At 48.3% G+C, this 24,224-nt stretch overlaps 1 protein-coding gene across 1 annotated transcript in view; it reads right to left on the minus strand.

The window, feature by feature from the left end:
• POLR1E (RNA polymerase I subunit E) overlaps window positions 1–24,224 on the minus strand; it is a 241,850-nt gene that overhangs the window by 132,288 nt on the left and 85,338 nt on the right. The window contains exon 7 of the mRNA XM_078676521.1: window positions 6,531–6,638. Coding sequence (XP_078532647.1) covers window positions 6,531–6,638 — 108 coding nt within the window. The remainder of the gene's footprint in view (window positions 1–6,530; window positions 6,639–24,224) is intronic.

Consider the following 24,224-nt stretch of genomic DNA (forward strand, 5'->3'; position numbering starts at 1 on the left):
ATATACCACAGAAAGAGCCAGCTTCCTACAAGAACATACTGTCCAACACAATTATCGAAGCAACAATAAGTGTGAAATCACCTAAAGAACAAGTTACTTACCTTCGGTACGATATATTTGTTAGAGACCTATATTAGTTTTAGATTCCTTACCATAGAATTACCCCGAGGCGTCAGACTGGATATGGAGACATTTTTTCGTAGCCGCAATCCTGCGCGTCGGTAAGTGACATCGGTCGACTCTGCGTTCGTCGTCGTGATCGGTGGGATGTTGTCACGGTACCTACTTAGACGCCGCCCCTGCGCGCTGACGTCAGTTCTTTACTAGACATTCCACGCCAGAAGCGCAGAGCAATGCAAGAAACTAACCATTGGTGCACAAAACTAGGGCCCTGAAGGAAGTCCCTTACCCTAGAAGTCAGTTCGCAGAACTGGGAGAATGGGTGGGGCGGTAAGGAATCTATAACTAATATATGTCTCTTACAGATATATTGTTACCGAAGGTAATTAACTTGTTCATCTGAAAGAGACTATTAGTTATAGATTCCTTACCTTAGAATAGATACCCCAGCAATACCAACCCCGGAGGTTGGTCTGCAAACCAAGCCCACCCCAGAAAGTCCTGGAGAACCGAACGGCCAAAGAAGCAGTTTCTCCGGACTTGACTGTCCAGGCAGTAGTGTTTTGTGAACGTGTGCAGGGATGCCCACGTGGCTGCCTGGCAGATGTCACTGAGTTGGACTCCACGTGCCAAAGCAGTAGTGGCTGCCGTCGCCCTGGTGGAGTGGGCGCACAGCCCTACTTGAGGTTCCTTTTACGCCAAGGAATCACATATTTTAATGCAAAGGACGACCCTTCGAGAGATGGTTGGTTTTGCACGGCCTGACCTTTCTTGGCGCTCACATACCCAACAACGAGTTGATAATCCACCCAGAATTGTTTTGTGCGATCCAGATAAAAAGATGGAAGGGTGCGGGGCAGGTAGAAGGTGGGCAAAGTGATGGTATGTCCTATGTGGAAAAAAGGTAACCACTTTGGGAAGGAAAGACGGTCGAGTTTGAAAGACAACCTTGTCGCGATGAACAGCAAGGAAAGGAGGTTTAGAAGAAAGAGCCTGAAGCTCACTCACCCTGCGAGCAGACGTGATGGCAACCAGAAAAGCTGTCTTGAGAGTCAAGAGTCTGAGAGGACAATTATGTAATGGCTCAAAAGGAGCACACATAAGGTACGTAAGAACCAGGATCAAGTCCCACTGGGGCATTACGAAGGGAATAGGAGGAAAGAGGTGAGTAATGCCCTTAAGAAATCTATTCACAATAGGGGACTTGAAAAGAGAAGCCTGATCAGGAAGCCGAAGAAAGGCCGAAAAGGTGGAAAGATAGCCTTTGAGGGTGCCCATAGCAGAGCCCTGCTGGGCCAAAGAAAGAATGAAGAGGAGAACCTCTGATAGAGAGGCAGAAAGGGGATCCACAGCCTTTGCTGTGCAGCAAGCCACAAATTTGGTCCAGCTACAGGAGTATACCATTTTAGTGGAGGGACGCCTGGCTGCCAAGGTAACATTGCAGACTTTGGGAGGAAGGGCGAAAGCTGTCAACTGTCGCCGCTCAATCTCCACGCAAGGAGGTGGAGGCTGGACAGGTAAGGGTGGAGGACCGTCCCCTGCTGCTGTGACACAAGATCCTCCGGAAGAGGCAGTCTGATCGGAGGATCGATGGCCATGTGCAATAGCTCAGGATACCAGACTCTTCGTGCCCAATCCGCAGCCACAAGAATGACTTGGGCCCGGTCGCGCTTGATCTTCTTCAGCAGTCTGGGCAGAAGTGGTATAGGCTGAAAGGCGTATAGAAGACCGCAACCCCACTCGCGATGAAAAGCATAGCTGAGCGAGTGTTGCCGTGGAAATTCTAACACACAGAACTGCTGACATTGCGTGTTCTCTTTGGTGGCGAACAGATCTAACCAAGGCTCTTCCCACTGCTGAAAGGGACCTTGCACCACCTCTGAGTGAGGACGCCATTCATGATTCATCATGCACCTGCAGCTGAGTTTTTCCGCCCTGGCGTTCAGGGAACCTGCCAGGTGTTGAACAACCAGAGACATGCCCTGATGTTCAAGCCATGTCCAAAGGCGGAGAACCTCCTGATATAGGGTCCCCGTCCTCACCCCACCCTGTTTGGTGCAGTACCACAAGGCAATGGTGTTGTCCGTGAACACCTGCACTACTCTTCCTCGAACAGAGTGAAGGAATGCCTTCAGTGCAAGATGAATTGCCCGGTGTGCCAGAAGGTTGATGTGGAGCCCGGACTCCGCCGGAGACTAGAGGTCTCTGATCTTCACCTCTCCCATGTGGCCGCCCCATCCCAGAAGTGATGCATCTGTCACCACCGCAAACCTTGGTTGGGGAAGGGAGAGGGATCTGCTGTTGACCCAATTCTGGTGTGTTAGCCACCACTGCAATTGGTGTGCAGTGCCCTCTGAGATCTGGTAGCAATCGGAAAGATGTCCCGGATGCTGTGCCCACTGGAACTTCAGGTCCCACTGCAGAGCCCGCATATGCCACCTGGCATGATCCACCAGCAGGATGCAGGAGTCCATGAGGCCCAGCAGCCTCAGGGTTATTCTGAACGAAACCCGGGACAGAGGCTGAAAGATCGGAATCATAACCAGAATATCTTGGACTCGCTGCTTGGGAGGATATGCCTGCAACTGAGCTGTATTCAGAACCGCCCCAATGAAAGGGAGCTCCTGAGCGGGAATAAGATGTGACTTTGGCACGTTGATAGTGAACCCCAGCGAGTAAAGGAGGTCCGCCGTAGTCTGGAGGTGGGAAACGGCAGCCTGGGTCAAACTCGCCTTCAAGAGCCAGTCGTCGAGATAGGGGAAGACAGGAACCCCTGATCTGCGCAGATGAGCTGCGAACACAGCCATCATTTTCGTGTACACCTGAGGAGCGCTGGTAAGGCCAAAGGGGAGCACAGTAAACTGAAAATGCTCATGGCCTACCATGAACCGTAGGTAATGCCTATGGGCAGGCAGGACGTGGATGTGAAAATAGCAAGTCCAACACTACCATCCAGTCTCCAGGGTCAAGGGCAGACAGAACCTGAGCTAGTGTCAACATTTTGAACTTCTCTTTTCGGAGTTAGAAGTTGACGTCCCTGAGTTCCAAGATAGGACACAGGCCCTTGTCCTTTTTGGGTACCAGTAAGTAGTGGGAATAACAACCATGACCTACTTCTGACATAGGGACTCGCTTGATCGCTCCCTTGGCCAAGAGAGCCGTAACTTCCTGACGTAGAAGGGTCAGATAGTCCTCCAACATGCGATGGAGAAGTAGTCTCGAAGGGGAGGAAGTAGCACCTTCGGACTATCTGCAAAACCCACCTGTCGGACATGATGTTTTGCCAGTGGGGGAAGTGATGGTGAATCCTGCCGCCCACTGGCAACTGGTGGCCCTGAATGGTCGAACTAGGAAAGTGTGGCGGCTGCGGCAGAGGGGGCTGGTGGACTGGCCCGCCCGCCGGGCCCCAGACACACGAAGCTGAGTCCCACGTCCCCATCCACACAGAGGCTGGGCAGCTTGCGCAGGCCTATGGCTAAGGGTGGAATGTGGTGGGGCACCCCTTCCGTAGCTGCAAAAAGTAGACTGCGAGGGGTGAGAGGTGGAAGCGAGGGCCAAGGACCTGGCTGTAGCCCTGGAATACTTAACGCGCTCGAGCACGTTGTCCGCTTTGTCGCCAAACAATCGTCGGCCATCATGAGGCATGTCCAAAAGTGTTGATTAGAGATCACCTGAGAAGCCAGTGGATCTCAGCCAGGCGCAGTGTCTCAGGGCTACGGATGTTGAAATCGGCATGCCTAGCGAGTCGGCGTGTCGAACCCACATCGTATAGCGAACTTCGCTGCATCTCTACCCTCAGCCATTGCACAGGACAGAACTGCCCAGGCCTCCTCCGGGCACTGTGGCAGCACCTGCACGACCGTAATCCACACAGAGTGGGCGTAACGGCCCAGGAGACATGTGGTGTTCACCAACCGCAGTCCTAAGCTCGTGGAACAAAACTTCTTCCCAAGATGATCCAGCTTCTTGGATTCCCTTTCTGGTGGAGCAGTAGGGAACGGGCCTTTGGAAGTTGAGGCTTGGACCACCAAGCTCTCCGGGGTAGGGTGTTGGGAGAGGAAAATGGGGTCACCCGGGGCCGGCCGGTGTCGTCGGGCAATCATCCTATCCACAGGGGCACCTGTGCTGGGCATGGACCAAGTGCCCAGAAGGATGTCCCTGAGGGCTTCATTGAACAGTAGCAGGGGCTTCGAAGAGGCTGCTGTCGGTTGAAGCACCTCAGTCAGGAGGTTAGTCCTGACCTCCACCATCGGAAGCTCAAGATTCAAACCCTCAGCCGCCCTACGCATCACCACAGCGGCTCTCTCCTCCGTAGCCACGGTAGGGGGAGAAAGCATACCAAGGTCTGGGGAGGTATCCAGACCGCTGCCATCACCCAACTCCTCTCTCCAGTCCGGTTCACTCAACTGGTCTGCTAGAGGGTCAACAGAGCTCTCCCAGTTCTCCTCACCCTCTTCTGGCTGCCACTCAGGGCGATAGGGAACACCAGGATAGAACAGTGGTACAAAAGTACAGGGCGGCATCAAATTCGGGGTCGGGCGATGTTGGTCCGGCTCTGTGTCCATGTCAGGGTGGTAGTCGGGGTCAATGCCGGATGGGGACACAACCGGGGTCGACGCCGGATGGGGACACAACCGGCGTTGGAGGGGGTGTAGGTGTTGTCAGTGGATTCGACGCTGGAGGAGTCGAAGGCCTAGAACCCCCAGCCGAGTTTGTGGGGCCTGAAGGCGCACCGGTGGAGTCGGGCTACCCAAAGATGCAATGAAGGGCTTCGTAAAAACTATGAAGTTGGGCAGGGTCACTCCGGCTCCCGGCAAGAGAGGGATGCTCGGAGCCGACACAGTAGGCTCTGCAGGCAGAGCCGCAGGACGACTACCGTCCGCATCCCACATCGTGTCGGCCGACAGATGGGGAGAACACCAAGAGCGACGGTGCTTCTTCGCCTTCTTTTTGTTCTTCAACTTACCCGAAGACTTCGATAATGAGTGGTGGTGATGACTGCGCGACCGGTCCCGCGACCTCCTTCTTGACTGGATCCTCGAGCAGCGCAGAACAGACTGCCGGGCCTCCAGAAGCTTTCGGGACTGCTCCCGCATAGACTTTGGGTTCATGCCCCGACAGTCAGACCACGACTACAGGTCGTGGCCGCGCTCCAAACACCAGAGGCACACGAGGTGAGGGTTCGTAACCGACATCAATTTGTGAGCCTTGAAGCCGGTCCGACATGCCATCCATATGCGCACCAGGAGACAACACAACTCGAAAAGAACTCGACAAAAGTCAAAAGATAGTTAGTCAAAAAGTGACTAAGGGTACCTCTCTCTCCGTATCTGCGCTGGCTGGCGCGGAAAAAGAAAGTCTTGACGTCAGCGCACAGGGGCGGTGTCTAAGTAGATACTGCTTCGTCATCCTGGTGATAACATGCCGACGACGAAAGCGGAGTCGACCAATGCCACCTACCAATGTGCAGGGGTACTGCTACGCAAAAAGTTCTCCGGATCCAGTCTAAGGTAAGGGATCTGTAACTAACAGTCTCTTTCAGATATTAGATGCTTTTTAAATTACAAGAGGATGTTGCTCTGGACAGTGACAACTTTCCTTTGTAGGATGAGTGGTCATGTTTCACTAGAGGGTAGGAGCAGAGAGGGAAAAATTAAACATCTTTCATGAGGTGTCCTACTAAAAAGTATATTTTTCATTCGTACTGCACCCAGAGGTCACGAAAAGCTTCTTGTCAATTAATAACCCAGGTTTTACTTTTCATTGCAGCACACAATGTTTACTCAGCTGGAACAGGGCAATTTAAAACAGAAAATAATTGTGGCCCAGCCAGGTTCTCACAGAGATGTAATTATTGCTAATGAAAAACACATCTCCCCAACCATGGATGGATGCCCTAGGGGAGGGGACGAATATGCGCTGGCTAGCTGTTGCCAATACTGTTAGTTGTTGATTTGTTGTACAGCTTATCATGGTTACTGCATTAATTGCTATTTACCCTACTCCAGCGACATACACGTGCATCATAACATACCTGACAACTTGCATGTTCTAGCTCTGATACATATGGTTGGGAATACCTCCAGGGCTACACAATGCAGAGGCCCATGGCCTCAATTGTGGGTTTACTGTAATGTGTGCTCCCTTCTTACAGGCAGTTGTACTGGACTGTATTGATGTGGCTTTTGTGATGCCATCATGTATGCCATCCTGTTATATTGTGTATTGTGCGATTGCTCAATAAAAAAACAAGTTAAAAAAAACATGAAAAATACACCTCAGAAAGGAAGTTGCATTCCAGTTCACCAGAACACATAGAATCCAAAGAACGTGATTTTCAGCATTGTAAAACCAAAATGTTACTTTCCAGCAAGTAGATTTTTTTTGTTTTGTAAACAACATAAGGATACGGTCATCAAACTTATAGACATTTTCAGGCTGGTCTGCTTCTGCGTGGCAGGGGGGTAAAAAGAGGGAAACGTCCTGTACGTCGTGTTGTGCAGCATCCTTGACCAAGGCTGGTAAAAGAAGAGATTAAACATGTTAAATCCATCTATTGACATACACTTATGGACCCTCCAAAATGAGAAACATTTTAGGCTCGAGGACAAGTCCTCCATGAACTGTAGAAATAAAGTAATATTCAGTATATATTTTTAATGTATCACAAAACATATATGCCGCGAATAACATTGCACCCATCACCCTGAAGAAAACTCTAGAGGCATTTCAATCAAACTACTTACAATAAAATCTTGTAGATGAAATAAAAGATATACTGCAATAAATATATTGCAAAGGGGGAAGCCAAACTTTTAATGGATTTTAGGGGCAGCCGGTATACATCATCCAAAAAATGTTCATAAGTTGTTATGCGTCCAAGCATACAAGCAGCACAGCATAAACAATACACACCCAAAAGGACCTAGGCAGTCATATCACAGTACCGTTTTTAAAAAACTTCAAACTATAGATTACAGAATGTTTGTGGTTGTTGGTATAATTTTCTTTGTTTTGTTGATCCAGTTAAAGATTGCATGTTGTAGTTTTTACTTTCAAGTTTTTTTAATTTAATAAATTTAGGATAAGGTTATGCAAACTAGTGTTTAAATAAAATAAAACTGCTTGGCTTGTGTCATAATTTTGCTTGAGTAAAGGAGGTTGAAGGAACCATGATATACGCAGTCCATATGAACTGCAGATATTACATTTGGAGTGATGTGTTGGGCATAAACCACTTTGGATATGCCTGAAATAATAGATTTGAATTTTGCATTTAAAAATCAAAGATATTCAGACAAGATACTGGCAAAAAATCTGAACTATGAAGCGGTGTTGATACTCCGTCTAGATCAGGTACAATTTTGTTTTCCGGTTTGGAAACACTTCTTGGAATCAAGAGATAGCTGCCCAGCAGTGTGGCAATTTATGTCTATTTCTTGCAACCCGGAATAATAAAAAAAATGGTCTTGTGAAATTTTCTGTGCTGTATCTTTACAAAGGATGTGCAAAAGAGGGTTCTGGCTTAGCTGTATGGCTATACAGCGCAGGAAAGCTGGTAAGTACATAGGGAGTCACTACATTAGGAGTATTTTACATCACTATATGTACATATAGGTAAGTCTTTTTAAAATTATTTTAAGGTCGTATTTCTATATTTCATTTTTACTTTTTTCTTATATTTAAGTTTAGTTACATCAGTTTTTTTCAGTGTAATAAACCCCTACATTTTCTTATTTAATTTTAAATTATGCCACGCATGCAACGCCCATTTCCAAAAGGCACTGAAAAAGGTATCAAAGTCTTGTACAAGGCAGCGAGTTACAACTTACACAATAGTCACTGTAGATCAAAGATTGAAAGAAGACAGAATTGAGCTACAGTAAAAAGTCAATAGCTATGCTACACAATACACTTTGTACATTGTGAATTTGGCACAGCATAACTCAATAGCCCACTGTCTGTGTCTGGATATGTGCGGGTCATCCCTCACTCTATACTCACCTCGTGATCCTCGATTCATGTGGGCCCAAATTAACTCCTGTCATGTAGCTCGCCAAAAGGTAGTAGGATGATAGGGATTCATGCCGATGTACGTTGTTACAACGCATGTTGTAACAACGCATGCCTTTACCACGCAAGTCTTACAACGCAAGTCGTTACAACGACTTGCGCTGGAGGGCGTGGATTTAAGAATCTTATAATTTTATATTCCAACGCCAGTCCCCGTAACAGTAGGGAAGGTGTTGGAATATAAAATTGCAAGATTCCTTATCCCTCAGCGCCATCCAGCGCAAGTCGTAGAAACGTCTTACGTTGTAATAGCTGCGGGGTAAAGGCACTGCGGTGTAAAAACCGCGTCGTAAACGATGTTCCCCCTCTTTTCCAGTTCATGGGGCCTCAGGATATCTCAGGGTCACTTTCTGCTGGGATGTCTTTGTGGGAGACAGAAGTTCATAGGAAATGGAATCTATGGTCGGACTGGCCCATAGGGCACTCAGGAGTGCCTAATGGGCTGGTCTGACAGATCAGTGTGTGGGCTGTTTTTTTTTTTATAGCAATTTTATGGCCAGGTAGGCTGTTTTTTACTGTTGATTTCACTGATAGTGGAACATTTTTTTAAACTATATGTGCTTCACTAATGTGGTCCATGTTTATTTTGGTGCCTAGTCCTGTTTTTTGTCCCAGTCCCACCCTGGAGGAATCTGTTCAGAGTGAGAGGAATCTGTTCATCAAGATCTTTTTGGGTTCCTTCTTGAATGTAATAGCAGAAAGGTTAAGGAGGAGTTCCAGGTTCTCTGAGTTGCGCCTGAGACTGTACATGAGTAGGTAGGTCCTTTTTCACTTGAATCTCTGCAGTTTCAGTCTGCGAGAGTCAGAGCTGTTTAGTGAGAAGGTGCCTCATAAACAGGTCATATTTCATGCTGGGGATTTGGGGATTTGGGGATACGGGCATATAGGGCTTTATGGGTTAGACATGCTACCTTGAGTATGCTTCTTTGTTTAATAGGACGCCACTAGAAAGATAATAGAGAGGGGCTTAACATGATCGAAGCATCTGGTCCTCATTACCAGCCTGGCTTCGGCATTGAGGGTTGCTCTGAAAGGAGCGAGGCAGTGCATAATATAACTGGTGAATTTCTGCGGTATTGCGTGGTTCAGTTGGAACCACAACTCAGTTTCTAACTGTTCTTTCCAGCGTACATCCTTTTTTGAAATCCTTTTTATTTTTTACTTTATCCGTATTGACTTATTTTTACTAAAAATACTTTTTACATATTATAAATAATATACATAAAACATAACAATTACTATTTAAAGTACTCATTTGCGAAGTAGTGACTTGTAATGTAAAGTGAGCAAAACTTACCTGAGATGTAATGAATCCCCATGTAACATCCACAAAATAAACATACCATACCTTCTCATTTGTGTCAATTGGGATAGTGATTTTGAAGAAAAATATGTCAAACAGGAGATGTTGAACAGGAGTGCAACACATCTTAAAATAGAATCGATGAAAAGGTCTTAAATCTTACATACATTAAGCCATTAATTTTAATAATAGAAAAGGCAAACAAAGGGGCACCGCTGTGTTTTCACCATCATGAAAGCAGAATAATACTTTCTGAATTTGGAGTACGTGCGTCGAGATTGATTCATTTAAATCACTTAAAGGGTTATATATATGCCTGAATTTGTAAAACTACCTTGTTTACATAAAAATACATTGTGGGACATTCATTCAGGAAGTGTTTGATGCGAGAGTTCTGATTAAACCTACTTTTTAGTTTATCTGATACAGCTTCACATAGCACACAAGCACTGGCAAAGCCAAGCGGTCTCATCTATCAGAGCTAATGGCTTTGGCAATTGTTTGAAGCTATGCTGTACAGCAGCGCGGATGATTTGCATTGAGACTAAAACTAATTTTAAAAAGCTCTAAGATGCAGACAGGGATAACGCACTCCTTTTAAAAAAGTGCATGAGTAGCTGGATACATCATAACCCTTTTTTTTTATTATTGTAAGGCCTATAATGCACAGTTGCCACACTGCTATACAGCATGGCTACAAACATTGCCATGGTTGGCAATGCCCAGGAACATAAGGCAATGACAGAGGCAAAAGTCTAAAAGGCAAGAGCTATTGGCTTTGCTAAGCTTGTTAGGTCTTGGCACAACACTTGAGATTCCAAGCTTATCAATTAGTCTCCAAATGCATGAAAAGAAAATATGTAATTGAACAAAAAATCCTATCACATAAAGAAAGCAGTTGCACCCATGTCCATGTCTTAGTGAAAAATACATTTGAAAGCACGTATCTGTGGTCAGAATAAAATCCATTTAAAAAGAGATAATGGCTTATTTAAAGTGTGTGTGGCATAGTAAAATATAGCTATGCATTACAGAGATTCAACAAGGACAACAGGGAAGAAAAAAATAAAAATATTACCTCAATCACAGCACAATCAGCGTAACAACAGCAATCCAAGCTGAAGCAATCAGTATTTGGTCCATGCTCCAGGCGAAAGAAGAGGAAGTGAAGCCAGCACATACTGGCCAATTAGAAGGCAGCAAATAAGAGTGACAATGAAGCCAACGAATAATAATAATAATAATAATAATAATAATAATAAGGGAGTTTTATAAAGCGCCTGGTTACGCTCAAATGGCGTGTCCCCGCGCTAAGACACAAAAACTCATGCAAGCAGGCCGCGGAGTCAGCTCGATTTACCGTGTGTAGAGGTGTGTTTTTAGCTTTTTCCTGAAGCCGGCTTCAGACGATTCTAGGCGAAGGTCCAGAGGTAAAGCGTTCCAACCTTTCGCCACCAAGTAGCGAAAGGATCTTCCTCCCATGCGAGCCTTTCTTGTCCTAGGGACCTTTAATAGGCCACCATGGGAGGAGCGCAGAGCTCGCATAGGTTTGTATCTGGAAACCAGACTCTGGAGTGGTGCTGGTGCCCTCCCATTAAGGATTCGATGGCAGGTGCAGAGGGCCTTAAACTCGACCCTGCTCTTCACTGGAAGCCAATGAAGAGTCTGAAGGGCTACTTTGGAGGCCGATCTTTTAGGGAACTTCAGAATGAGGCGAGCTGCCGCATTCTGCAGTACCTGGAGGCGATTTAATACCTTACTGGTTGCTCCTAGGTACAGTAGGTTGCCGTAGTCCAGGCGCGATGTGACGAGGGCATGCACCAGCGTCCTACGGGCAGACGTGGGAAGGAGATCTAAGACCTTCCGCAGACTTTTTAGGACGCTGAAGCAGACACCCACCACACGGCCTATCTGAGGTCCAAAGGACAGATCAGCATCAAGCCAAACTCCGAGATTCTTGGCTTCCTGACAGGGAGTTGGAGCCTCGCCTAGGTAAGAGGGCCACCACGCCGACGACCACACAGATGGGCTCCCCCCCACCACGAGCACCTCGGTCTTACTGCCATTTAATTTGAGGCAATTGGTGGACATCCAGGTTGCCAACTCCTGCATGCAGGTTCTGAATCGGCCCACCGCAAGACCGGGCGCGCGCGACAGGGAGATAACCAACTGTGTATCGTCGGCGTAGGATACTATGTGCAGGCCATGACACTCCACAATAGAGGCCACTGGGGAGACATATAAATTAAATAGGGTGGGGCTCAGGGACGAGCCCTGGGGCACGCCCTGTCCCAAACCGATCTCCCCGGAATAGCATTCGCCCTGGCTGACCTGGAAGCCTCTCCCTGTCAGGAAGGACTGGAACCATTCAAGTGCAGCACCCGATATTCCTCCATTATTCAGACACTGTAGCAAGGTGGTATGAGCTACAGTGTCAAATGCTGCACTTAGGTCCAGTAGAATGAGGGCCATGGTCTGCCCTTCATCCACCCCCTGGCGTAAGGTCTCCACAGCCATCAAAAGCGCCGATTCAGTTGAGTGGTGGGGGCGGAAACCAAACTGGGTGTCATGCAGGAGGACAGCCTCCTCCACGAAATCCATCAGTTGGGCGTTAATCGTTTTTTCTACCACTTTGGCCAGGTAGGGCAGAAGGGAGATAGGTCGGAGGTTCTCTAACTTTTCGAAACTGATGTTAGATTTCTTCCTAAGAGGTAAAACCACCGCCTGCTTCCAGTCTCTAGGCACCGTCCCAGTCTCAAATGACAAGTCTAGCAGGTGCCTGATGTAGGGCTCCAATACTGGCAAGCTATCGGCTAGCCGTTTAGGCGTGGTGGGGTCCCGAGGGGATCCAGACTTGATAGATCTGCATATCTTTAGGAGGTCCTCCATGGGCGGGGTCACAAAGTTGGTCAATATGTGTCTATCCCCCCAATCCCTCGGGATTTCCACGAACTCAGTCCCTGCCATGGGGTGACTAGGAAATGCAGAGTAGATTTTAGTTACCTTCTCGGCGAAAAAGTTTGCGATCTTATCACAAGATTCCGCCGAACAGTCATCAGGGGCAGTAGCTGTTTCCCATACGAGAGAGATTTATAAAGCAAAAAAAGCTCCTTCGTGGAGTTGCCAGCTTCACTGATTCTGGTGGCATAGTATACAGCTTTGGACTTCCTAATTAGTCCATGATAGAGTCGCCTCTCAGTTAGGTAAATCTCCCTAGTTTCCGTTGAAAAGGCCTCTCGCCATTGCCTTTCTACTCGCTTCAGTGCTGCTTTTGCAACCCGCAGCTCATCACTGTACCACGGGGCTGTTTTTTGAATGCGGCCACCTAATTTAGCGCGAGAGAGTGGGGCCGTGCAGTCAAGCGCCTCAGTGATACGTTTGCAAAGGTTGGTGTTAGCAGTGTCCGTATCATCCCCCCCAGGACTCCCTCCTTTGATAAGTGCTGCACAGAACTTTGCCGGGAGAAGTTAGCCCATCTCCGCCTAGAATGGTATAGTGGTGCTGGCACCAATAGTCTTGCCCCGGGAATACGTACGGAGAATGGGAGTCATTGCTTCTACATCCCCCCAGTTGACGAATATGGGGTCTAAAAATTGTCCCAGCTGGTGAGTGGGACCACCTACTATCTGATTCAGTTGGAGGGCTCCTAGCGCCTGGCAGAGGTCCTTGGTAGCGTTGTCTGTGGGGTTAATCAGATGTAGATTAAGATCCCCCAGTTCCAAGAATTTATCTCTGCGCAGCGCAGCCTCCGTAATGCCTTCTACTAGACTCTCCCCAAACCGGGCCATAGGGCCTGGAGGTCTATAGATAAGGAGGCCCTTCAGCGTACAGCCTTCTTTTACTTTGATGGTAAAGTTCCCCGCCTCACTATCTAAAATAGGGGAAAAGTCCAGTTGACATCGTAGGCTTTGCTTAGCTATAATAGCGATACCCCCTCCTCTACCAGTGGGTCTATCCTGCCTAAGCATAGTATAGCCCTCCGGTAGTGCTTCTAAAGCATATGGGGTAGAGCCTTCATCCAGCCATGTCTCAGTGAGAAACAAAAGATCCCACTGTTTCTCAGTGAGTAGATCGTAAAGGTCTAGTCTGTGCTTCCGCAGGGAACGTACGTTGAGCAGACCACAGGCCAGGGTAAGGTCTCCCGATGCCACCTTTCTGCCTAGATCATAGGAGAAGTGGCAATGTTCACAGGCTATATTATCCTCCACTAGCATAGTATGCAAGCATGTGTTGGCAATGGTACTGCGGAAAGCCAACAGCTCCTGCCTGCTCCACCGTATGTGTCCCACCCGATGGACATAGGGTCTGGCCCTGGACCGCGTACGATCGCGGACGGGCGCAGACGGGCTTGACTAAGGCGTGACTTCTGTGCGATGGCGACGCGCCCGCTGCGCTCATCCGCTGCGCATCTGGGAAAAGCACATTGATGTAGAAAGGTGGGAGGCGTGGCCTCAAAAGTGGGCGTGGCCCGAGATTCGAGCGCGCGATGGCGGCAGCGCGGTTCCCCACCTGCAACAGCGCTAAGGTCCGCTGTGCGAGTGATTCTCCAGCTGCTACCAGGGGAAAAGTGCTCAGGATCGGTGAAGGGTGAGTTAAAAACACACAGGATTCAATTTCAGTTTTTTTTAAAACAACGAGCAGATTCTCCCGGCTTCCGCCTCAGGAGTACTTCAAAGTCTTTGGGCGCGCTAGTGAGTCAGCGCGACTTTATAGGTCTAGGGATAGGTGGGCGTGGCCTCAAAAGTGGGCGTGGCCCGAGGTTCGAGCGCACGATGGCGGCAGCGCGGTTCCCCACCTGCAACAGCGCTAAGGTCCGCTGTGCGAGTGATTCTCCAGCTGCTACCAGGGGAAAAGTGCTCAGGATCGGTGAAGGGTGAGTTAAAAACACACAGGATTCAATTTCAGTTTTTTAAAACAACGAGCATATTCTCCCGGCTTCCGCCTCAGGAGTACTTCAAAGTCTTTGGGCGCACTAGTGAGTCAGCGCGACTTTATAGGTCTAGGGATAGGTGGGCGTGGCCTCAAAAGTGGGCGTGGCCCGAGATTAGAGCGCGCGATGGCGGCAGCGCGTTCCCCACTTGCAACAGCGCTAAGGTCCGCTGTGCGAGTGATTCTCCAGCTGCTACCAGGGGAAAAGTGCTCGGGATCGGTGAAGGGTGAGTTAAAAACACACAGGATACAATTTCAGTTTTTTAAAACAACGAGCAGATTCTCCCGGCTTCCGCCTCAGGAGTACTTCAAAGTCTTTGGGCGCGCTAGTGAGTCAGCGCGACTTTATCGTGGCCTCAAAAGTGGGCGTGGCCCGAGATTCGAGCGCGCGATGGCGGCAGCGCGGTTCCCCACCTGCAACAGCGCTAAGGTCCGCTGTGCGAGTGATTCTCCAGCTGCTACCAGGGGAAAAGTGCTCAGGATCGGTGAAGGGTGAGTTAAAAACACACAGGATACAATTTCAGTTTTTTTTAAAACAACGAGCAGATTCTCCCGGCTTCCGCCTCAGGAGAACTTCAAAGTCTTTGGGCGCGCTAGTGAGTCAGCGTGACTTTATAGGTCTAGGGATAGGTGGGCGTGGCCTCAAAAGTGGGCGTGGCCCGAGATTCGAGCGCGCGATGGCGGCAGCACGGTTCCCCACCTGCAACAGCGCTAAGGTCCGCTGTGCGAGTGATTCCCCAGCTGCTACCAGGGGAAAAGTGCTCAGGATCGGTGAAGGGTGAGTTTAAAACACACAGGATACAATTTCAGTTTTTTAAAACAACGAGCAGATTCTCCCGGCTTCCGCCTCCGGAGTACTTCAAAGTCTTTGGGCGCGCTAGTGAGTCAGCGCGACTTTATAGGTCTAGGGATAGGTGGGCGTGGCCTCAAAAGTGGGCGTGGCCCGAGATTCAAGCGCGCGATGGCGGCAGCGCGGTTCCCCACCTGCAACAGCGCTAAGGTCCGCTGTGCGAGTGATTCTCCAGCTGCTACCAGGGGAAAAGTGCTCAGGATCGGTGAAGGGTGAGTTAAAAACACACAGGATACAATTTCAGTTTTTTAAAACAACAAGCAGATTCTCCCGGCTTCCGCCTCAGGAGTACTTCAAAGTCTTTGGGCGCGCTAGTGAATCAGCGCGACTTTATAGGTCTAGGGATAGGTGGGCGTGGCCTCAAAAGTGGGCATGGCCCGAGATTCGAGCGCGCGATGGCGGCAGCGCGGTTCCCCACCTGCACCAGCGCTAAGGTCCGCTGTGCGAGTGATTCTCCAGCTGCTACCAGTGGAAAAGTGCTCAGGATCGGTGAAGGGTGAGTTAAAAACACACAGGATACAATTTCAGTTTTTTAAAACAATGAGCAGATTCTCCCGGCTTCCGCCTCAGGAGTACTTCAAAGTCTTTGGGCGCGCTAGTGAGTCAGCGCGACTTTATAGGTCTAGGGATAGGTGGGCGTGGCCTCAAAAGTGGGCGTGGCCCGAGATTCGAGGGCGCGATGGCGGCAGCGCAGTTCCCCCCCTGCAACAGCGCTAAGGTCCGCTGTGCGAGTGATTCTCCAGCTGCTACCAGGGGAAAAGTGCTCAGGATCGGTGAAGGGTGAGTTAAAAACACACAGGATACAATTTCAGTTTTTTAAAACAACGAGCAGATTCTCCCGGCTTCCGCCTCCGGAGTACTTCAAAGTCTTTGGGCGCGCTAGTGAGTCAGCGCGACTTTATAGGTCTAGGGATAGGTGGGCGTAGCCTCAAAAGTGGGCGTGGCCCGAGATTCCAGCGCGCGATGGCGGCAGCGCGGTTCCCCACCTGCAACAGCGCTAAGGTCCGCTGTGCGAGTGATTCTCCAGCTGCTACCAGGGGAAAAGTGCTCAGGATCGGTGAAGGGTGAGTTAAAAACACACAGGATTCAATTTCAGTTTTTTAAAACAACGAGCATATTCTCCCGGCTTCCGCCTCAGGAGTACTTCAAAGTCTTTGGGCGCACTAGTGAGTCAGCGCAACTTTATAGGTCTAGGGATAGGTGGGCGTGGCCTCAAAAGTGGGCGTGGCCCGAGATTCGAGCGCGCGATGGCGGCAGCGCGGTTCCCCACTTGCAACAGCGCTAAGGTCCGCTGTGCGAGTGATTCTCCAACTGCTACCAGGGGAAAAGTGCTCGGGATCGGTGAAGGGTGAGTTAAAAACACACAGGATACAATTTCAGTTTTTTAAAACAAGGAGCAGATTCTCCCGGCTTCCGCCTCAGGTGTACTTCAATGTCTTTGGGTGCGCTAGTGAGTCAGCGCGACTTTATCGTGGCCTCAAAAGTGGGCATGGCCCGAGATTCGAGCGCGCGATGGCGGCAGCGCGGTTCCCCACCTGCAACAGCGCTAAGGTCCGCTGTGCGAGTGATTCTCCAGCTGCTACCAGGGGAAAAGTGCTCAGGATCGGTGAAGGGTGAGTTAAAAACACACAGGATTCAATTTCAGTTTTTTAAAACAACGAGCAGATTCTCCCGGCTTCCGCCTCAGGAGTACTTCAAAGTCTTTGGGCCGCGACTTTATAGGTCTAGGGATAAGTGGGCGTGGCCTCAAAAGTGGGCGTGGCCCGAGATTCGAGCGCGATGGCGGCAGCGCGGTTCCCCACCTGCAACAGCGCTAAGGTCCGCTGTGCGAGTGATTCTCCAGCTGCTACCAGGGGAAAAGTGCTCAGGATCGGTGAAGGGCGAGTTAAAAACACACAGGATACAATTTCAGTTTTTTTTAAAACAACGAGCAGATTCTCCCGGCTTCCACCTCAGGAGAACTTCAAAGTCTTTGGGCGCGCTAGTGAGTCAGCGCGACTTTATAGGTCTAGGGATAGGTGGGCGTGGCCTCAAAAGTGGGCGTGGCCCGAGATTCGAGCGCGCGATGGCGGCAGCACGGTTCCCCACCTGCAACAGCGCTAAGGTCCGCTGTGCGAGTGATTCCCCAGCTGCTACCAGGGGAAAAGTGCTCAGGATCGGTGAAGGGTGAGTTAAAAACACACAGGATACAATTTCAGTTTTTTAAAACAACGAGCAGATTCTCCCGGCTTCCGCCTCCGGAGTACTTCAAAGTCTTTGGGCGCGCTAGTGAGTCAGCGCAACTTTATAGGTCTAGGGATAGGTGGGCGTGGCCTCAAAAGTGGGCGTGGCCCGAGATTCGAGCGCGCGATGGCGGCAGCGTGGTTCCCCACCTGCAACAGCGCTAAGGTCCGCTGTGCGAGTGATTCTCCAGCTGCTACCAGGGGAAAAGTGCTCAGGATCGGTGAAGGTGTGGAAAAGTAAATTTTGCCATGTTCTGTGTCCCTACGAGTCCTCCATCATATGTTATCTGTGCATGATTAATATGCATATGTTATTCCCCATGTTCAATTAAAGACGCAATTATAGTTGTGTCCACCTTTAGTATGTCAGTTTCCAGTTCTCGTGAATACTACGAATATCAGGCCTATGTAAAGTTACGTTGCCACGTTTCTCAGTGTGCACGTTATTCCATTGTAAAGTCCCCGTTTCTAGGCCTCAAAAGGGCCTGGACACCAGATTCAGCTCCTGTCTTCTGAGTCCTCGCTGAGGAGCGATACAGCCCCCACCTGTATCCTCGACCCTTCACTTACTTCCTGCCTCGCAGTGCCCGGTTCAGCTTGGCTCTGCCTCTGAGTCTGCCAAGAGTATGTTATGATTCTAGCTATCAGTCCAGTCCTCCTTCTCTGCATTCCTAAAGCTACTGAATCACATCGATAGTTTCCGTCATTGTCTAGCCTTCACGTCTCCATGTAAGAGAAATACTGCATCCAATGGTCATTTAATATTCTTCATCACGCACTACATGTAGAATAATGCATGGTCCAGTCTTAGTGTCTGTTAGCCTTTCCCCTCCTGACTTCTAGTTTATATCAACATGTTCTCTAAACATCAGATACTAGATAGGGTTTAGGTACATGTCGCCCTGACTCTCCAGACTTCAGTCTCTGCTCCTAGCACAGAGTTCGAAGCCCCCAGCTTCTCCTAGTAACACGTCATCGCCAGTTTGCGCGCACCATCAGGTTAGAGGTCCCGGCTCCTCAGGTAGCCCCCTCCACGGTTTCCGCCCCATTCATGACATATTCTGTTACGTTTGTATCACATGTCTGTGTATACGCCCTGTTACACCTCTTTTCACCCTTATCTTTCGCGACTGCTACGCGTCACGCCTATTGCTCCACCCACTGCTACGCCCATTGCAATGTAATGCTATGTGTTTGCGATATGTATATATGCCCATGTACTGTTATTAAAAAGTTATCCCTTGTCCCGATCCTGATCCTGGCAGCGCTGCCAGGGCCCTACCATCCTATTCCTGTGCAGGCTGTCCTGTTCCTGTCCTTATGCTGTATTAAACCTGCAAAACTCCTACTACCTCGAATCTTGACTCTTATTTATTGAGCTATCTGTTATTCATTTATACATGCAAAAAGAGAGGTATTATTTATTTATTTACCACATAATGGCGCCCGAACAGGGACTTGCCCTTTCCCCACGCGTCGGTGAAGCCACGCCGACCCCCTGACCCTCTGCAGTCATGACGGAACTCTTCTGCGCACCGGCAGATATTTCTGCTTCAAGTATCCCTCAGGCCCACGGAGGAGACGGAGGAGGCGGTCCAGCATCCAGACGAGACGGTGGAGGAACGCGGCGAGTCCCGACCAGAGCCCAAGCCGAGAGTCCAAGGTCCGAGGTATCCGGAGGTCCACCCGTAACTGAAGTCCGAAGTTCGTCGTCCGTCGTCGTAGCAGTCCAGTCCGATCCGAGGCCTTCCGTTCTTGCTGCCCGGTGAGTACCGTCGCTGGGGTAGTATCTAGACAGGATCAATCTAAATTGACTCTGGTCCGTGGGTTGGTGGTACACAGACCCACAAACGAAGTGTTCACCTAGGTGGATACGGGTCTTGATGCGTCCCTTTATGGGACCGGTATGTTCCGTACTGTTTCAGCAGTGCATCCAGTAACTCTAGTCTGTTCCGTTCTCGAGAAATTCTTGTGTTTCTGTTCTCAGTATTCCAGGTAATATTCTGTCCGAACTGTTATGTTATGATGTTGTTCAATGTATTTCCAATGTTGTGGTATGCCTGAATTGTTCTCCCAACTGTTATTGTTCCTCGTCTATTGTATTGTGTTCCGATTCAAGTTTACAATGTCTCTCTTTTCGAGATTACGTCAGTTAAAAACTAGAAAGGGTTTGTTAGAAGAAGCAGTTCCAGTTCCGCCTAGGGACAGTCCAGGTCATTTTATGTATCAGAAGCATGGCATAAGTGCCATATTATATCTAGATTTATGGGTAGATTATACCAAACAGTTAGAAGAAAAGTATAGATGGCCCGTATCGGGTACATGGGATGCCGAGTGCATCATGCGAGTAGAAGAAGCATTATGGAAAAAGAAAGCCAGACAGTCACAGAAAGATGCCATCGAGTTATGGCGCAAAGAATCTCATAAAAGAACCGAAAAAGAAATCAGAAAGTCAGAATTAAGTAGAGAATCCTTGGAACGAGCCCAAGAAAGGGAATTAATCGAGATCGGTGAACGAGTTAAAACCGAACAGTCAGATAGACAGAGGCATGCCCTTATTAAGGGTATGTATCCTCTTCTTGCCGAGGGCTTGCCAAAAGCGACCCCGGAGGCATCCAGTAATTTCCCGCCACCATTAGTTCCGACCAAGCTACGTCACAAACCGACCGCAGCTGATATTTTTATTTCGTCCTATTTGGACGACACAGTCCCAGAATATGCAAATCCTGTTCGCGCTCCGCCAGTCCCTATAAATCAGGCACTTCCCGCTCCTCCAGACACCGGAGTACCTGTTACGGTACCCCCGGTCCAGCCCGCCATACAAGTCCAGCCTACATTTCCATTTCCCACTCTGCCAGGACGAAGAGCATCAGTAGACGACTCTAGTTTAGGGGCCGCAGGGGGAGGTCCTCCTCAGACCCCGCCGCCACATAAGCGTTTAACGACAGCCGAATTACATATGCAAGCGTCACAGCGTACGCCCAGACATCAGTCTGTAGCAGAAATAAGAAAAGCCCTTAATGAATGCGGCTATGATCCAGTCCCAGGAGAGGATAATATGGTTTTATATTCATTACGTGTAAGAAGGGTGGCCGAGTATCTAGTCACCCTACCGAATATGAAAGAAGACCTAGACAGAATATATCGTTTCATCCGTACAGGGGATGATCCAGAAAGCATTGGCGAGGCCATGTCTCAAAGGAAAGCTGAGACCCAGCTCATGATATTAAAGTTTCTGATCAATTGTCTAATAAGAGAACAAGATTACCCGTCCAAAGATCAAGCCGAAATGAGAACCCTGACAAAGTGGAGTGATAATATAGCCGAGGGTAAGCACAGAACCATCAGTGCTATGGAAAGTATGTACAAGAAGATCCGTAAAGAAATAATAAGGTTACACGATCAACGTAAAGCAGCACAAGTAAGCGAGAAAGAAAATGACTCTTCTACAGAAGAGGTAGAGGACGAGAATCCCGACAGAATAGCGTATGTAGGAAAATCTAGATTTCCAGATCGCCATTTACGCCTAGAACACAAGTCTACTTTCCATCATCCAGCACCAGAACAAGGTTCTCTAGAACAAGTATTCCAAGCTACCGATCACATTCTGAAATCACGAATCGGTTACAGTGAGTTGAGTACCATGCATGAACAAGAACTAGTCCGATCAGCAGTCCGATGGACTACTGATTCTACCACTTTTCCAGACGAAATAGTGGCACAAATGTTTCTGAAACTGCCCCCAGCCGAGCAACGACTGGCGGGTATGTATATGATCCAGCACCTCATTACATTGTATGAGGGTCAACACTCTGATCCAGGCCCGTTACACGATATCTTGAACGAGTTACTCCAGTATAGATGGAAAGGTTTAGGTACCGATTTAATTAGTGTCGTTCTAGAACAGCGTCACAAATATAGAACGTTTTTGAACCCGCATTTTGTTCATGTCTCACCCCCAGAAAGTAAACCATTTTACATGGAGAGACAGAATCCGTTACGAGAAGTCCACCCAGTTAGAGGAACGGGTGGCGAACTAGAACGAGTGTTTGTTTACACTCCGATTACAAAGATGGAACTCTTAGAGATGAAAAAATTAATCCCCTGTCATGATAAAGATCCAGCAGGGTTCCACCGAGCATTAAAAGACATGCTCCGTATGGGAGAATACACGTATCCAGATATAATTAAAATGTTAAAGGTTCTGCTGCCCGCAGGGGTGTATGAAAAGCTCAAGGAAAAAGAATGGGAGGTGGGAGAGAAAAAGATCGATTGGGCAGTTCTAGAAGCTGAAGATAAGGCACGAGTACCAGGTACCGGTCTTGGAGCGAAATGTAAAGAATTACCAGAATTATTAATACAAGTTTTACCCAGATTATTGACAACTAGAAAAGAAGACTGGGATGCAATCTCAGCCTGTAAACAGAAACAAGATGAAGACATTAGTGATTTTTATTCTAGATTTGAGAAATGTTTTAGCATCAACAGTGGTCTCAAGACAAGTAGTGAGTCATACCCTCATCTTTTTGTTACTAAATTAGTCGAGAATTCAAGCCCACAAATTAAAAATCGAGTTTTGAAAGTCGAAAGTACCTGGCAAGCTAATACCCCGTCCCAGATGTTACAGATGCTCCAATACCACCAGAATAGAATCAGGGAAGAGCAAGAACACGAGAGAAAGCGTATGAAAGACACGAAAATGAAAGTACTAGTTGCACAATCTATCCCACAAGACAGCCAGAAGAGGGGTCCGAATCAAGCCAGTCATCCTGCAGCTCCCGTTAAAGGGAACTGCAATTATTGTAAACAGCCAGGTCATTTTATAAACGAGTGTGCAGTTCTGAAACACAACATAGCTACCGGTAAGACTAAAGAAAGACCACGTCCGCCTAGACAAGAACAAGTTACACAGACTCCTCAGCCACAGAATGCACCACAGACAGTTACAGCTCCGCAGCCTATCGCTGCAACACAGCATGTTACACAGCAGATGTACCAGTATGCACAGTCGGAGTATCCAGAGTATCAACCGTATTCATGAAACAGCCTAGAGAGGGAGGTAGGCTTGCCTCTCATCGAGATACCTGTAGATCAAGAAGGTCCCTATGTTCACAGTCAAGTATTAGGGAAAGACAGAAAGTTTTTGATCGATACAGGGGCAAGTAGGACCACTATAAGTCACGCCGAAGTTCCAGGGGCTCCGCTCTCAGGCTCAAGAAATGTTTCCCTTGGATTTTCAGGAAAACCCATTGTAAATGAAATATCAAAGCCAGTTACTCTAGAAGTAGGTCCATTGTCCCGTACTACTGATTTGTTACTTACTAAGTCATGTCCAGAAAATCTATTAGGTATTAAAACACTGAAAGAATTAGGTGCAGTTATATGCTGTTCCCCAGAGGGAATACGTCTGTTCCTACGTGACTTCAAGGGTCACTATGTATTACGAGATTTTGATCCCAGATTGTCTAATGTTCCGCAGCATTTATGGGCGCAAGGTCCAACTGATGTAGGTTACATGCAAATCACACCCCATCGTGTGACTCTCAAGCCAGGTGTAGTGTTACCACGAATCAGACAGTACAGATTGCCACCTGAGGCTGTAGCAGCCTTATCCAAAATTATTGACGAGCTCATCGCTCAAGGAGTAGTTGTAGAAACTGACTCCAATGTATGCAATTCTCCGATCATTCCAGTCATGAAACGTACTGATCCAAATGCACCCCCAGTATATCGATTAGTGATTGACCTACGAGAACTTAATAAATGTATTATTCCCCAGTATCCAGTTGTCCCAGATATCTCTTCCCTATTGACAGCCATTGATTCCGAAGCCACATTTTTCACTGTCATAGACCTCAAGAACGCGTTTTTCAGTGTTCCCATTCATCCAGACAGCCAGTTTCTTTTCGGATTCTGTTTAAATGGAAGGAGCTATATGTTCACACGAGCTCCTCAAGGTTTCACAGAAAGTCCTAGTATTTACAGTCAAGCACTCAAGAGACAACTAGACAACATTCACATGCCAACTGACACTGCCCTGCTCCAGTATGTCGATGATCTACTGATCACAGCCCGTTCTGAACGTGCTTGCGAGCGAGCATCACTTACAGTCTTGTATTTCCTAGCCGAGATGGGGCACAAGGTGTCCCCTTCTAAGCTTCAATTCTGTGTCCAGCAAGTGGTCTACTTAGGACACTTACTGTCCAAGAGGGGTAGGCAGTTGACACCAGACCGTATCCAGTTAATAGCGAGTCTTCCTCAGCCCAAGACCCAGAAGGAGGTACGTGCTTTTATCGGCCTCACTTCTTACTGCCGACAATGGATTCCTCAGTATGCATTTCTAGCCAAGCCACTGATACAGTTAACGACACAGGAGGCAGCCGTATCGACTGTCCTCCCTTGGACATCTGAACATACATTTAGCTTCAATGAGTTAAAGAAAGCTTTATGCCAAGCTCCAGTTCTAGCAACACCGAACTACAGTAAGCCTTTTACACTTTTCGTCACAGAACGCGAAGGTACAGCATTATCTGTTCTCACACAAGATCAAGCAGGACAATACAAGCCTTGTGCTTATTTTTCGAGCACATTAGATCCTGTAGCCCAGGCTCTGCCTGCGTGCCTCAAGTCAGTTGCAGCCACAGCACTAGCTATCAGACAAAGTGATTCCATAGTCTTAGGACACTCCCTGACAGTACAAGTTCCACACTCCGTGGAAGTTCTTTTA

The sequence above is a fragment of the Lissotriton helveticus genome, chromosome 2_1 (assembly GCF_964261635.1).
Source record: "Lissotriton helveticus chromosome 2_1, aLisHel1.1, whole genome shotgun sequence".
NCBI classification, from domain to species: Eukaryota; Metazoa; Chordata; class Amphibia; order Caudata; family Salamandridae; genus Lissotriton; species Lissotriton helveticus.